Raw genomic sequence first — 14103 nt, 5'->3', positions numbered from 1 at the left:
GCTCCATATGTTACTCTAATAGTTGCTATAATTCTTGTGCGGCAGGGCTCGTGTTTTATTAGTCCTGAGTAGGAGGAGAGAGGGAAGAATGCATTTTAATAAAAGCCCTGTAGCAACACACTAATGGCCTGACACCCAGGTATTTGCATAGAGATGAATTACGGCGGCCGCTTTGACGTGACTTTTAAAATATGATTGAGGAGGTTATTATTGCTGCACTATGATACGTGTTAACAGGTTATTTTAGCGCAGCTAGTGCTAATAAAATTCAGAACAAAAGACTAGGGTGATGAGGGCAGGCTTTTTCATTGCCTGAGTCTACTGAAGGTGCTTATTTTGTCATTACTTAGCTCAAACCCCCCCTCCTTCAGAAGGCCACGGCCAAACTTCAGCCTTATGATTCACGACAGTCTGAGACAACCTTCAGCAGCTCTCACTCAGCCAGTCAGCTGGAGGAGAGGAGCGTTTCTCAGCTGGTTGTCTTGGCAACGTCCATGTCTGCAGCTACACCTCACAAACAGTTATACAGTTTAGACATTTTTGTTTATTCCTTCCTCTTCCTGTCTCACTCTTTGTACAGGTCGCTGATGAATCTTCTCAGTAATTCTTGGCATATTTCCACCTTGCAGCAAATAGTAATATGACTCACAGGCCACAAATACTTGAAGTACCTATGTGTAGAATCCATTCAGTGTATAACTATATGTCAGTAATTGATCATTTTCAGATCCAGATTGATTCAAATCTGCCATGGTTCCAGCGTTTGCCTTCACGTGCAGAGATGTGACATCATCGAAGCAGATTATCTGCTCTGAGGTGAGAGCCGCTGATAACAGCCACACAGATCCTATCTCCTTTAGACCATCCACCCTCATACACCAGGCCGGTGAGCTCTTCCTGTGGAACCTGCCCCCACGGTCCAGGATACACTTAATAACTAGAGTTACCCTGCTGTAGCAGAAGGAGCGCGTTCCCGTCCCTCTGGGCCGATGATCACGGACCTCAATGAGCTGCGAGCTGCTGCAGCCATGAATTAGACTGAGCCTGAGCCACAATGATTCCACTCAACCATGAATGTGGCTGCACGTGAGGAGGAGGAGGAAGCCGATGCTTCTGCAGCTTCTCATAATGGACCATCCCCGGGCTCTGCTTATCACGGGCCTCCAGACGGGTCGGATGGAGATAAGACACCCACATGCCTGTGGGAGCCGTGGCCCCACTACACATGTCCTTCTGTCTAATCTCTTGTAGTACATGTTCAACTGAGAGCCTGTCAATGGGCTCTTTATAGAGACCTGCTAACGCTGGCACATTAGTCACACCAGCAAACAGGACACGATGTAGTGGCAGTGAACAGGTGGAGCCGTCAGCTGACAACAGGTGGTTCAGTTCGTAGAGGCGTTGTCACAGGTGGAGCTCTGCCTCCAGCTCCATCTCGAAGCAGTTTGCTGCAGGACAGTAGGGGCAAACCTGGACCAGGCATCCTAATACTTCACCCATCCATGTGGGTGTAGTTCTACAGCAGACTGTGCGCAGTTGTACATCAGACCGAGAAAGCGAGGAACAGATGTGCGCTCGCCCCCGGGGGCCTGGAGCCATGTCGAGCAGATATAAACATTGTTCTTTCTCACCTCAGCAGAGACTCATTACCTCCACCTGTTGGCTCCACCTGGATTCAAGCTCCACCTGGACGCAGAGAGACAAGCAGCAGGTGAGTGAAGCTCACAGTACAACTACACAGTATGTGACTGTACACTGGGTACTCACATGCCGCTCTCCCACAGGCTCCTCCCGCAGGTGTTGAAGCAGCAGCGCACAAATGTTAGGGTGGATCTCCTAAAGAAGGGGCGGAGCTTAAAATATGTTCAACTCCAACATTTAAATATACCCATATATACAGAGACCCCATCGGAGGGACCCGCCCCCTCCTGTTTGCTGGGCTTCCAGTTTGTGTCGCACTCAGTTTGACGTCAGAGTCACACTCACCGCGCGTGCATCTTTGTTCTGGTTCAGCTCAGTGGTTTGGCCTGTTTAAAGGGTTTGACGTTACCTTGATGCAGGGATTCTAATCCTGGGCCCATCATGACGTTTAGTATTTAACATGTTCCACCTTCTGTCTAGTGAGAATTAGTTTCTTCTATAAAATGACGTAATCGTGTTGTTTTATCAAATGGAGTTCACGTTATAAATGTTTACAAATAATCAGACAGTTTATTGAGAAGCCATGAATATGACTAAGAACGACCTGCTACAGGAAGTTCGCTGGGGAAACACTGGTCCAATGTTTACATAAAGATTCACGTTTCCTACAGCTATTCCAAACTTATTTTATTCATTTGTTTCAAACATCAAAGCGAAAACCTTGTTTTGCAGAAAACAGATACACTAAAATTAATAATTTATTATTTCGCAATTCTAAATAAAATGTTTAAAATTAAAAATTAATTTGTAAAAGTGTTAAATCAAACATACGGAAATTATTTTAGTACAAGGTGTCGAGTAAATGTGTGTCTGATTTAACTATATAATATCGATTCTATTTTAGAAAACAGCGGTTCTTTAGTGCAGAATTTGTCGAGCAACTGATTCAGAGGTAAAAAAAACAAAAAAAATATTTAGCAATGGAAATTCTAGAAAGTAAAAATGTTATTTATTTCTATTTTTATAGGAAATTCGTCGTCTTACACTATCATTGTTATTATTGGTATATGAAATACTAGATTCTTCAGGGTCACGTTACTGAATCTCGGTTGTCGCAGGATTTAATTATTTACTGTTGAAACGCTTCGTTGAGTCCGAATTAAAATATTAATTATTTAAGAAACGAACAGTGCACCGAAAACTGAGAAACAGGATTTACATTTTTCTATAAGTATAGACAGAAATTATGAAATTAATACTCAGCGAAGATTATTTCCTGTCAGTCACTGAAACAGCGAATGAAGTTACTCAACAGTAAAAAGTAAGAAGCACAGTTTTGATGAAAATGTGGCGTCTTTTACAGCGACACGAGAAGCAGCTTCCGTTTAATCCAGATGTTACCTCAGAAAACCGTTTTCTAATATTAGATATTAATTCATTCCTGCTCAGCGAAAAGCGAAAATGACGTCAGTTTCATTTTCTTTACTTGTGTTAGAATTTAACATATGTTTAACTGTGTTACTAGAAAACCTAAAAATGGAAACGTTATTTAAAATACGCCTTGTGTCAATGATGATATAAATCAACTGACACACTGCTGCAGATAAAATACCACATGAACAAGAATGATGTGGCGTATTTAGTTCCAAATGCAGTAAAGCTGTTATAAACGATTTTTTTAATATTTCTATTTTTGCTAAAATATAACTAAAGAAATAAAATTAACAAAGACTCCCAATGACATTAAACTAATAATTTAATTTTGTCACATTATTTATCATCTTTATATTAACCAAATTAAATCGAAACGGTTTTGTTTCATAAAATCGTTGCAGATAAATAATACATCATCCGGTTCTCATGGGTCTTTGAGTGCAGCATCTCAGACGCGTCTGATGTTTGGCTGAGAGAATGTATTTAAAAATATTGGACGTAATGATACTTTTAATTATTAACAGTCAGAAAGTAAAACTAGAGTATTAAAGACTTTACAGACGCTGTTATTGCACATATGAGCTAGTATTAATGCATTATATTATATAAAAACCGAGGAGAGAACCAGAATCCAAATGCACAAAGACCAACCAAACACACACACACACAAACACACACACACACACACACACACACAAAGACGATGTCACATCTGGATCCATATGTGATCAATTATATATCAACTGAAGTCGCTCCACTGCTTTTTCAATTTGATGAAACCGTGAAGCTTCAGGCACTCAGAAACTTGTGACGAGCTGAAATTGGGCCCCAAAAGAAAAGTGGAATGAAAAATAATAATACGTCTTCATGTCTTGCTAATAATAAACGTGTTTCCGGTGAAAACAACAAGCAAACGTTTTATTAAATAAAAGTGCATCACATGAAGCTGCCGCAGGCTTCACTCACAACTTCAGACATAAATAAAAATGTGTGTGAGCAGAGATTTCTGCAGGTTAATACAGATGTGTGCGCGTGTGCGTGTCCTTCACGGCCCCGCAGCGGGAGCAGATGTTGATTTTCACGATGTGTGTTTGATTAAAAAAACAGCTGATCCGAGCGTCTGTACAAAAACACATACGTTATTCACAGCAGACCCCTCTACGCTTCTATTTACACACAAGTACCGTGTGGGTCGGGATTTGTTCGGTTCAGGCCGTGAGGGGGTCCTTTCGTCTGCTCCATCACCGTGCAAAAAATAAACAAGGAACAAAAACATCTGTTGGGAAAAGAAGTGGAGCGACGCGTGTTCTGCCGCCAGAGTTCGCCTGAGTTCGCTCTCGCGGCCCACAGAACCAGAGTCAGTTACGAGCTGTCGTTCTCCGACGTGTGCAGGAGCAGCGCCGAGCCCGGTTTGTGTTTCTTCAGCAGCTGCGTGATCTTCTCGTCGTCCGAGTTCGGGTCCAGAGGTTTGTTGTAGTCGTCGTCGTCGTCTTCGTTGTCGGAGGTTCCTTTCAGTCGCTCCGTCTCCGAGTCCTGCTTCTTCTTGGCAGATGCCATCTCCGCGGCGTGTTTCTTCCTCCACTTGGTTCTTCTGTTCTGGAACCACACCTGGAAAACACAAACAGAACCGGGTCAGCGTCACAGGTCTCACTGTGCAGGAGCAACCAATGAGCAAAGTCGCAAGAATTAATTAAAACCATTAGATATTATTTAGTCGCTCTGGAATAAACGGTGATTTAAATGAATACGAAAAGATAACAACGGAAAAAATAACAAGTGACGATTAAATTAACTCAAATGATAAAAAAGGCCTTGTGGAGATTAATTCAAGTTTTTAAGACAAAATTTAATTAATGAAAAAAAACATGAAACCAGCATGAAAAAAATCTTCGTTTTCACCAACGAATAGTTTATATTTAATTTTTATTTTAATAATTTAATCTGTCTGCTGTCTTTTGTTTTTTTTCTGGGAACAAAGCCAAGTGAAAAGTTGTGTTTGCCCCGTGTGGTTCGTGTTCGGCCCACCTTGACCTGGCTCTCCGTCATGCCCAGGGAGTAGGCCAGGCGCGCGCGCTCCGGACCCGCCAGGTACTTGGTCTGTTCAAAAGTCTTTTCCAGCGCAAAAATCTGCTGCCCAGAGAACGTGGGCCGCGTGTGTTTTCTCTTCCCGTCCTTGTCCAGCAGCACGGAGTTCTGATCTGAAACGGCACAATGAGCCACATCACAACACGAATCCGACCGGACCGGGTTATTCTGCTTTTACTCTGTTAACACTTACGGGGCGAACACGCGAACCTGGCGTCCCTCCAGTGCGGGCTCTGCATCACTCCCGGCCAAAAGATGGGCGTCCGGCCCGGCAGCTCCGCCAGAGGCTTCGGGTACCGGGCCACGGCCACGGCCGCGGCGCTGGGGCTGAAGTAAAGTCCGGGAGGCGGCGGGGGGCTGAGGCTGCTGAAGCGGGGCAGCCCAGACAGGAGCCCCGCCGAGGAGGACGCGGCGGCGGACACGGCTGCCGTGGCGCCCGCGCAGGACGCGGACGGCCGGTTGAGGATGTCGTTAATCCCGTGCGGGGTGGCGGAGGAGCACTGCTGCGGGGAGCCCAGCCCCGACGACAGCCCCGTGGCACTCTTGATGCCCGGGGAGGACACCGCCATGCCCCCCGGGTTGGGAGAGGTGGTGGTCGGGGAGGTGGAGGAGGCGGGGCCGCCGGAGGAGAGCGGGTAGGCCGGGTACAGCGGGGTCTTCATCTCGGTCATGCTGTGCAGAGCGGCCAGCGGCGGCGTGCTGAGGAGGAAGGCGCTCTGTCTGGACCCGTCCATCGGGCCCACCGCTAACATCACCTCTGTGCGGGCTCCGGGGCTCGGCAGCCGCTCTCTGGGGGCTCGGTCCGCAGCACAACTAAAGCTCAGGGCGCTCTGCTCCGGACGCACATCCGAATCCCATCTCAGCCCAGAGCGGTCCAGACAGGATCCAGGTCTCCTTCAGAACCAGGACCACCACGCGGTTTTCCGCTGACTTCAAGAAGTTGGGAGATAATGAACCGGATCATCTGGTCCGGCCGCCTAGTAGGTCCAAGTCCAAACTTTGAGAGGGGGACATGGGGGCTCCGTCCGGATTGGCTAGCAGGACCGTGACGCGGCTGTGTCCATTTGGGCGGAGCTGCTGATTGGCTGAGCGGCGTGGCTCTGATTGGCCGGATGAGTGCACATCAGAGAAGGAGTCGGCGAGGCTCAGTCTCCTGGAAATAAATCGAACTTTTGTAGTTTTTAAAGAGAATCCGGTTGTGGTGTTTTTGTCGTGTTACATAAAAGCCGTGTTCAACTAATTTAAAGAAAATTAGTGTATTAATGAGTCAACTTTGATGAGGAAGCTACTGGCTCACATTCGTCCACTGACACACTGGTTCCCGAGCTTTCAACCCACTGAAGGGCCCATTATTATCATTATGGGGTGCTTTGGAGAATTCCTGTCAGGCCATTAACTATAGAGTTAATAATAGTTAGTTTAACAATCAGAAATGTCTGAAAAACAAGTTTGGCATTTTTTAGCAACAATAAATTAATCGGCGCTTTTGAAATTGGTCTGACAGCAGGTGTTTTTCTAAGACCCTTGTCTGAAACGAAATCAATCAAGAAACGAGATTTCTTTAAATATGGGTTTAGGCGGAAAATGTTTCCGGCTTTCTCGGTCGACAACAACAAAACCACGACATAATTTACGGTGGTTGTACAAACAGAGCTTCTGGATTTGACTCAAACCACCGTTCATACTTTTGGTTTTATAAACACTTTTTTACTTATAACCTTTTGTAAATATGTAAATGTCACTGCTGAAATCTCTATTTTCTGGCAAAGAACGACCCAATTTTCAATAACTACGAGTTATTGTTTGCTGCTGCTGTGACTATTTTGATAAACAACCCCAGACTGCGGGGCAATTGATGCCGACCCACCAGGGGGCGCCTTACCTGTGTTGGCGACTTGACATGTCTTAAGAAACTGTAATTTCACAAATATTATTATGGACTTTATTTTGTGACCTAAATGTGCTGAGGAAATAAAAACAAACGCCATCAGTGGATCTCTGAGGTTCTAAGCTCAGATCAGCTGTTTCTTTTTACACTCACTTTTTTTTAGTTAAAAGATTTTCTGTTAATGTTTCAATTTAAACAATGATGCGGGTATTTTTTGGAACTCTTTTATAATGTTAGTTAAATTAGATTTAATAAAGATATGAATTTAAATTTATTACAATTATTTAACTTGTCAGTAAAACACGACAGTAAACAGGCCGCACAGATTTAACCTGCAGCCGCGTCTCTGAAGCTGTTACTGCTCAGACTCTAAACATCTCATCTAATAAAACTGCAGGAGCCACGAACGCAACGGAACCTTCGTGTGTTCTCTAAACATGTCACTGGACGTTTAGGCCCAACCCAAACATATCTAGAATTAGTAGATGGTTTAATCCGAGCACCTTGTTTTTGGTGCTGAAAATGATCTACGGGGAAAAAGACTTGACGACAGACTGAGATGAATAGGGGCGACGCGTTCACTGCACTCCGCCTCATTCAGCTTTTATCCTTTAGCATGTCTTTAATAGTTTTCTCCAGAAATGGCAAATGTAAATGACGTCACGTCTTATTTACCACTATTGTGTGGTAAAGCCATTTTTGATCAACAGCTTGAGTTGATACTTGAACTGAGAATTAAGAGGAAAAATTAAAACAAAACGTTTCGTGGTCCAAAATTCACATTTGAATTTCCACTTCAACCGCTGTTTCCAGCTGCTGTTGGATCAGATTCGACAGAGATCCAACGGCGCCTCCATGTGGCCACTGTTGTACCTGCAGGGAAAGGCTAGGTTTACGCCACTGTACAGAACTTAAAGTACGTGACCGAATGCAGGTGTATTATTGTTACAGTCTTCACCTTAAATCATGGGTCTCAGATCGGTTCCATCGACGGCTGGTGTCCCTGCTGGTTTTCCAACTCTGCTGATTACCTTGATCAGGTGTGTTCAGTCAGTGACAAGCTGGAAAGCCAAGTGACACACCTGATCAAGGTGATGGGGAAAAATATTCTGTTTGGTTGCTTCTCCAAGCATTTAGTTATGTGTATTTACACCTTTTTGAAGGAACTCCGAAGGAGCTGCTTCAGCTGAAGGAGCTGAGCAGACTATACACAACCAAACCAACAAATACCCCCATTCACCCAGCTTCAAACCCCTCAACCTCCAGCACATCCACTGTGTCCTGTGATTAATGGCATTTTATAGCAGATGCTTCGCATTCTGAGCTGCGTTTCAAGAAGGAGGTTTAACAAACTCTGAGTTTAAACCTGAACTCTGAGTTGACTTATACTGAGTTTGAAAACCTGGAGTTTTCGGTTTAACAGCTGAGAAGAGTTGGTTTAAGCAACTCCGAGTTAAGCGCGACTATAAAAAGCCATGCTCAATGGAGTGAAGCTATTACGAGTCACCATGGCAACAGGACAACAAAAGAGGCCCGGAAATGGATATGATACGTCAAGCAAATAGCGACTATGAGCCTATATTCCGTAGAAAAGGCAACACGGCTGCAGCGGCGAAAGAGAAAATAGCTGCTCGAGTCAATGTGTAAGTTTACATTTTAATCATACAGTGTTCGGTGTAACTTATTACTAAATAATGTTAGTATTGTTGTTATATTTCACTTGTAAAGTAAAAAATCGTTCTTAATTTTTCACTCATCTAAGGAGTTACTTCAGTAATTGCATAAATACCGATGTTTGTATGAAATAAAAATGCAGTGTTATGTCCATCCTTTTTTAAAATCCCTGTTGTGGTTGATGTGGGATTTGTAAAGTAATTATAATTCAATAATCCAATACGTTTTATGGAGAGCAATTATTACATTAATCTAATTAGGTTTTTAAAAGTTACACATAACATATAAGTTAAACAGATGAGAATTTGATTTAAATGTTTAAGTAGGTGCAATCCTGCAGGCATAAAAGAACGTGGCTAAAATGAAATGTAAAAACATAATTCAAACAGGTATAAGGCACAATCATGTCATGGGTGTAGACTACCTGATTTTACAACATTTGACATATTAAATAACTAAATAGGATGGAGAGTATAGCAGTGCAGCAGCATTTTCAACATGGCTGTAATGTTTTCACACAGTTAAATCATTTGACCTCTACTCAGCCAACAGAAAGTAGGCAGAGGCTAGAACAACTGGTGGAGGACCTGCACCTCCACCACTGACGCATGCAGAGGAGAAGGCCCTCAGCATGAACACTGTAAAGCAGAGGCTGAAGGAATTCCTGGAGGGAGTTCATCAGAACCAGTCACTCCCCAGGATACAAGTGCATTTGTAAAATGTAAGAGGCCTACCTATATATTTGATTTATTACATAGGCTACTTTTGATATATGCATTTCTTAGAGTCTGGGTTGGGTTCTTTGTTGGAAACAGATTCTGATGTTAATATATGAATCCTCCTGTCACAACAGAAGCCCAGGATGTTGTAAGTATACTATTAAATAAAGCTTAAATTATAAGCAGTATTATAAAGTGTTATATTAATACAGTTTATACATATTACGTTATTTCTAATGTTTGTGTTGCGTAGCCTAAAGGATGTAACTCGATCTCCAAGTATAGTGACTTCATTATCTCCCCTCTGCCCCAGAGTGTGGAAGAACAGCAGGAGGAGGTCAGTCACATTCTGCTGCACGGATGCACACAGTTCAGTGATGTTCAGTAAATGCCAGAGTTCAATTCTGTAAGAGTAACGAGGAACTATGTCATGTAACTCTAAAGCTTCTGTATTTTCAGTTACCAGTTAAGGAGTTGTAAAAACTACATCTTATCAAGAAAATAGAAAAAAATAAGGAAATGTTATATTTTGACCGCCAGATTAAAAAGACAGATCTAGAAATTCTCAATCAAAAGCTGGAGGTGAGTATAGTTAAAGGTGAATTGTATGAATTATTGGAAGAATCATAAAATCTAACAACTTTAGTGCTGCATCAGTGCTCCTGAGTGTGCAGTGCATGCATTGAAACAGCGCCTTTCCAGAGGCCACAGCAAGATGTTAACTGATCATTTTTCAGATTAGCCTCACTGAAACGAAGTAAATACCACATATCTGCAATACTGTGAAACTTCTCTAATAGCTGAGGTGTTTGTGGCAAGGAAACACAAAGACCCGCAGAAAGCGCTTGAGGCCGAACGTTTCTACATCGTAATGCAACACAAAGAATGTGCTTGAATGTAAGAGCACGGCCTCGATGGGTGACGTGTCTGATGTATGGGTGGATAAGATTATTGATATATGTTATGGAGTCTCGACAAATATGGTCCTCCTCCCGCGGCGTAAATTCAATGCCGTGTGAATTAATACAGCGTCCTCATCTACAGGATGGACGGACGAAAAAAACGGACGTGCCATTTTGGTCTCTGCGCGAAGCCAACAGGTGAAATCTATGAACGCACTGAAAGATTAAACGAGATCGGCGAATTTAAATAGTGTTCACCTTAAAAAGGGTCGGAAACCGAAGGAAACAAGTAAACAAACAAAACCTGTTCCCAACCAGTTTAGGTTCACAGAGTAAGTTGCCATAGTTGTGATGTGTTATTTTTGTTGTGAGAAATAAATAACACGATTAGACAATAAGCTCAGTTTTATTGGTTTTTACTCTCGTGCCATCAGTTTCTGCTTCTTTAGCTTCTTCTGTGAAACCTGCAGAGAAAAGAGCAGAGTCACTAAAACAACCAAGTCTGGTGGTTCTGAGTTTAACTAAACTCCAGCCTGAACAGTGGTCTGGGCCGGTACCTTTTTCTTCTGGGCCACCTCCTCTTCTGGCTTAGGGACGATCTGCTCCTTCTCAGTTAGAATCATCTCGATGTGGCAGGGGGAGCTCATGTAGGGGTTGATGCGGCCGTGGGCACGGTAGGTGCGTCTTCTCATCTTAGGGGCCTTGTTCACCTGGATGTGCTCAATGACCAGAGAGTCCACATCCAGACCCTGGAAGCACAAACAGACCAGAAAGTCAACTACTCCAACACGTGGAGGTGGTGACAAAGCTACAGCCACTGCTTCTCAACATATTCAATGGAACCATCAACATCATCTCTTCCAGCAGGAGCAGAAACAAGTTGATCAACTATTAACGCAAGTCTGGTGAGTGGCTCACATTAGCAACATTCACAGTAGAAAGACAGACTCAACATTAGTGATTCACATGTTTCTCAGAGTTTCAAAGATTTATTTTTATAGCACCGGATTAGGGCTGCAACAAGAATAGATGACGGAAATTTATCGATAATGATTTTCCGTTATCGACAACAAAATAACTCATCCAATGGCGAAATGCTGCAGAAAACAAACCAAGCAGCAGGAGAAACGCTGCGCCCTAATTTCTTCCTATGAGCATTAAATATTAAAGACAACGTTAACCTGCAAGTCATAAAGTTCAGCTGGTGGTTTGTAAATACTGCAGCGACACAGGAGAACGTAAGAACTTAAACGGTGCAGACTCGTAATGTAACCGCAGCATTAAAAATATGACAACATGGTTTTTAGTGGTTGTCACTGTTGCCTCAGAGCCAGAAGGAGCCCAGGGGTCTCTGGAGTTTACATGTTCTCCTGTATCTTCATGGGGTTTCTCCCAGAGTCAGGTTGACTAGAGCTGCTGCAGATCTTCACATTGGAACATAATTCTATGCTTTGCTTATTTATATTTTATATATTTCAGATATTGAAGTTTTAATAAAACACTGAATTGTGTGTTTTGTTTAAGATAGTCAAAATCAAAATTTAGTTTAAATTAAAAAAAGAAAAACCCGATAAAAAGGGATTTCTGCTAAGCAAAACATCAAATGTCTTCTTTTACCCGATTCGTCAGATTGATGAATTATCAAAATAATAGTTAGTTGCAGCCCTACACCAGATAACATACAGTTCATACCCCACCCAGAAGCTGTGGACTTGATTCACATGTTGCTCAGACTTTGATCTTGTTTTTTTCATGGTTAGTACAAAGGTGTCCTAAATGTCATCATTGCAGTTTCACGTGAATCAGCTCAGTCCTGACTGAAAACTGGGTCCCCCATCCAGTGACATTTAACATACCTTGAGCTCAGCGTTGCTCTCAGCGTTCTTGAGCATGTGCAGAAGGAACTCTGCGCTCTTCTTGGGCCAGCGTCCCTGTGTCCATCCAAACTGTTTGGCCTAGAAACAACAGCATGTGTTTAGAAACAAACAGTTCCCCCAGCAGAGCTAGAGTCACTGGCTAAAAGCTGCTCAGATTGAAGGGTTACTTTCATCATTCATCTAAAAGGTGTCCTAAGACGTCATCAGTGCAGCATAACATGTAACCAGTTGCAGGTCTGCGGCTGGCTCACCTGGGCACACCTTCCAACGCCACCGTTGTAGCGCCGGAAAGGGACACACTGGTGCTTGACAACAACATCCCTCAGGTACTTGTTGGCCTTGCGGATGTGCATACCCTTGATGGCCTGGGCTGTCTCACGGGTGTTCTGTTCACAAACCACAAGGTGTTTACTCAATCTCTAACATTAGGGTGTTTCTCCTAAAGTAGGAGTCAAAAGCAGTAACAGAACATGAACTGATCATTAAGCAGCATCTTACATAATAAAGCTGCAGGCAAAGACCACAAAAGCCAAACTATTGTCTAGCAGCCTCTTAGACTAACATGTAACATCTGCTACCAGCCCCACAACAGCAGACACGTGGACGCTGCTTACCTTGAAGTGCACCCGGAGGTTGGAGCCCCTCGCCTTGCAGGCTGAAATCAGAGGAGCAGTCCTTTAATCACGGATCCTTGTTTTCGGTTACATTTAACTCAGAATTCGGTGGCTCAGATTTGTAGCGTAGCTGTTTTCATGGTTCATCTAAAGGTGTCCTAAGGAGTCATCACAGCGACCAGCGAAGGCATTAACCACACACACAATGTACTCACACTTCGTGGGGTTCTCGGGGTCGAGAGAGTAGCGGACCATTTTCAGATACCTGCAAGATCAGTAGAAGACTTCAGCTCCTAGCTAGCTGTTAGCGTTAGCTTACAGTACGACACTTTATCACCGAGTATTTATCACTGAGGCTCACTATCGCCAGAATCAACCCGGAACCACCTCAAGTATAAAAACTAAATTAAAACCGCCACGCTCATCATAGTCTGTCATTTGTCTCTATTTCTATCGCTGAAAGCAGACAACATGGCGGAAAGTAGAGCTTGTCACCAAACCGGCATCTACACGATATTAGCGCTTAGACACAACCTACGGGTCTAATCGCAAACATCTAACATGAACGCAAACTTTTCACAGTGCTTCAACAAACGCAGCAAGTTACAAGGCACGATGGCGAAGATTTAAACGAGATTAAAGACAGATTCTTGCCTTCACAGGCAAATCTGCGTTCCTACCTCTGAGGCCGCGGAGGGAAGAGGACGTGACGGGGACGGCGCTACTCTTTTCTGCCTGCGTTAAGGTTAAGCGCCCCCTGGCGGTCGGGAGGAGGACGGAGACCAGCGGTGCTGCAGGGAGAACGTTCTGTCGGCACACGGCGCTGTGTCACATCTGGATGACATTTATACAGGGTGACAGAAAAACGGGAACTTTTCATGTATTGTATTCAGTTCAAGTTCTGTGTCACCCAGTATATTGTGTAAAAATATATTGGTATATGTTTGGATATGATTAGATTTTTTTATCCCAATATTTTTCTCATTTCACCACCTCTAGTGTTTTCTGGACACAAGTTTGCTTCAGTAATTTTATCTGATCCACTGATGTTTGTAATGTACTGTTAATTATGAATCACTTAGTTTTATTAATAAATAAGACATAACAAATTAAAAGTCAGACAAGTAGACATACAGACGCGCACACACACGCACACAGACGTTTCTCTGCTGTTAGAATCAATCATGGAAAATCCTGGTGTCTTTAAAGGCTTGGACCGTTTAGGTTTAACTGCAGGCGCGATTCTTCTGTGAAACCTGTCAAAGTCTG

The 14103-nt window shown here is 43.4% G+C and overlaps 2 protein-coding genes, 1 long non-coding RNA gene and 3 other non-coding genes across 7 annotated transcripts; 1 reads left to right on the top strand and 5 right to left on the bottom strand.

The window, feature by feature from the left end:
* Window positions 1-3972: 3972 nt before the first annotated feature.
* On the bottom strand, window positions 3973-6242 carry nkx6.1 (NK6 homeobox 1). The gene is made up of 3 exons (XM_029169105.3): window positions 5354-6242; window positions 5101-5273; window positions 3973-4683 (listed from the first exon to the last, which is right to left on the bottom strand). The coding sequence occupies exons 1-3, from the start codon at window positions 5910-5912 to the stop codon at window positions 4438-4440; spliced, it is 978 nt and encodes a 325-aa protein (XP_029024938.1). The 5' UTR covers window positions 5913-6242; the 3' UTR covers window positions 3973-4437.
* A 2256-nt stretch (window positions 6243-8498) lies between these two features.
* LOC129604931 (uncharacterized) lies at window positions 8499-10595 on the top strand. Of its 2 annotated transcripts, none has more exons than XR_008696284.1 (4): window positions 8499-8691; window positions 9268-9443; window positions 9538-9589; window positions 9695-10595. It is a non-coding gene; the product is annotated as an uncharacterized LOC129604931 (long non-coding RNA). The 2 variants fall into 2 exon arrangements; XR_008696285.1 differs by having other exon boundaries at window positions 8500-8691; window positions 9755-10595.
* Window positions 10596-10730: 135 nt separating this feature from the next.
* rpl17 (ribosomal protein L17) lies at window positions 10731-13545 on the bottom strand. Its single transcript, XM_029169821.3, has 7 exons — window positions 13515-13545; window positions 13050-13099; window positions 12835-12875; window positions 12472-12606; window positions 12200-12298; window positions 10901-11092; window positions 10731-10807 (listed from the first exon to the last, which is right to left on the bottom strand). The coding sequence occupies exons 2-7, from the start codon at window positions 13087-13089 to the stop codon at window positions 10760-10762; spliced, it is 555 nt and encodes a 184-aa protein (XP_029025654.1). The 5' UTR covers window positions 13090-13099; window positions 13515-13545; the 3' UTR covers window positions 10731-10759.
* LOC114867466 (small nucleolar RNA SNORD58) lies at window positions 12067-12134 on the bottom strand. Its single transcript, XR_003787871.1, has one exon. It is a non-coding gene; the product is annotated as a small nucleolar RNA SNORD58 (small nucleolar RNA).
* Window positions 12366-12432, bottom strand: LOC114867459 (small nucleolar RNA SNORD58). The gene has a single exon (XR_003787865.1). It is a non-coding gene; the product is annotated as a small nucleolar RNA SNORD58 (small nucleolar RNA).
* Window positions 12943-13012, bottom strand: LOC114867458 (small nucleolar RNA SNORD58). The gene has a single exon (XR_003787864.1). It is a non-coding gene; the product is annotated as a small nucleolar RNA SNORD58 (small nucleolar RNA).
* Window positions 13546-14103: the final 558 nt, after the last annotated feature.

Source organism: Betta splendens, chromosome 12 (genome assembly GCF_900634795.4).
Source record: "Betta splendens chromosome 12, fBetSpl5.4, whole genome shotgun sequence".
Lineage (NCBI taxonomy): Eukaryota > Metazoa > Chordata > Actinopteri > Anabantiformes > Osphronemidae > Betta > Betta splendens.
The sequence above is the reverse complement of the archived record's forward strand: the minus strand, read 5'-3'. Positions and strand labels throughout refer to the sequence as shown.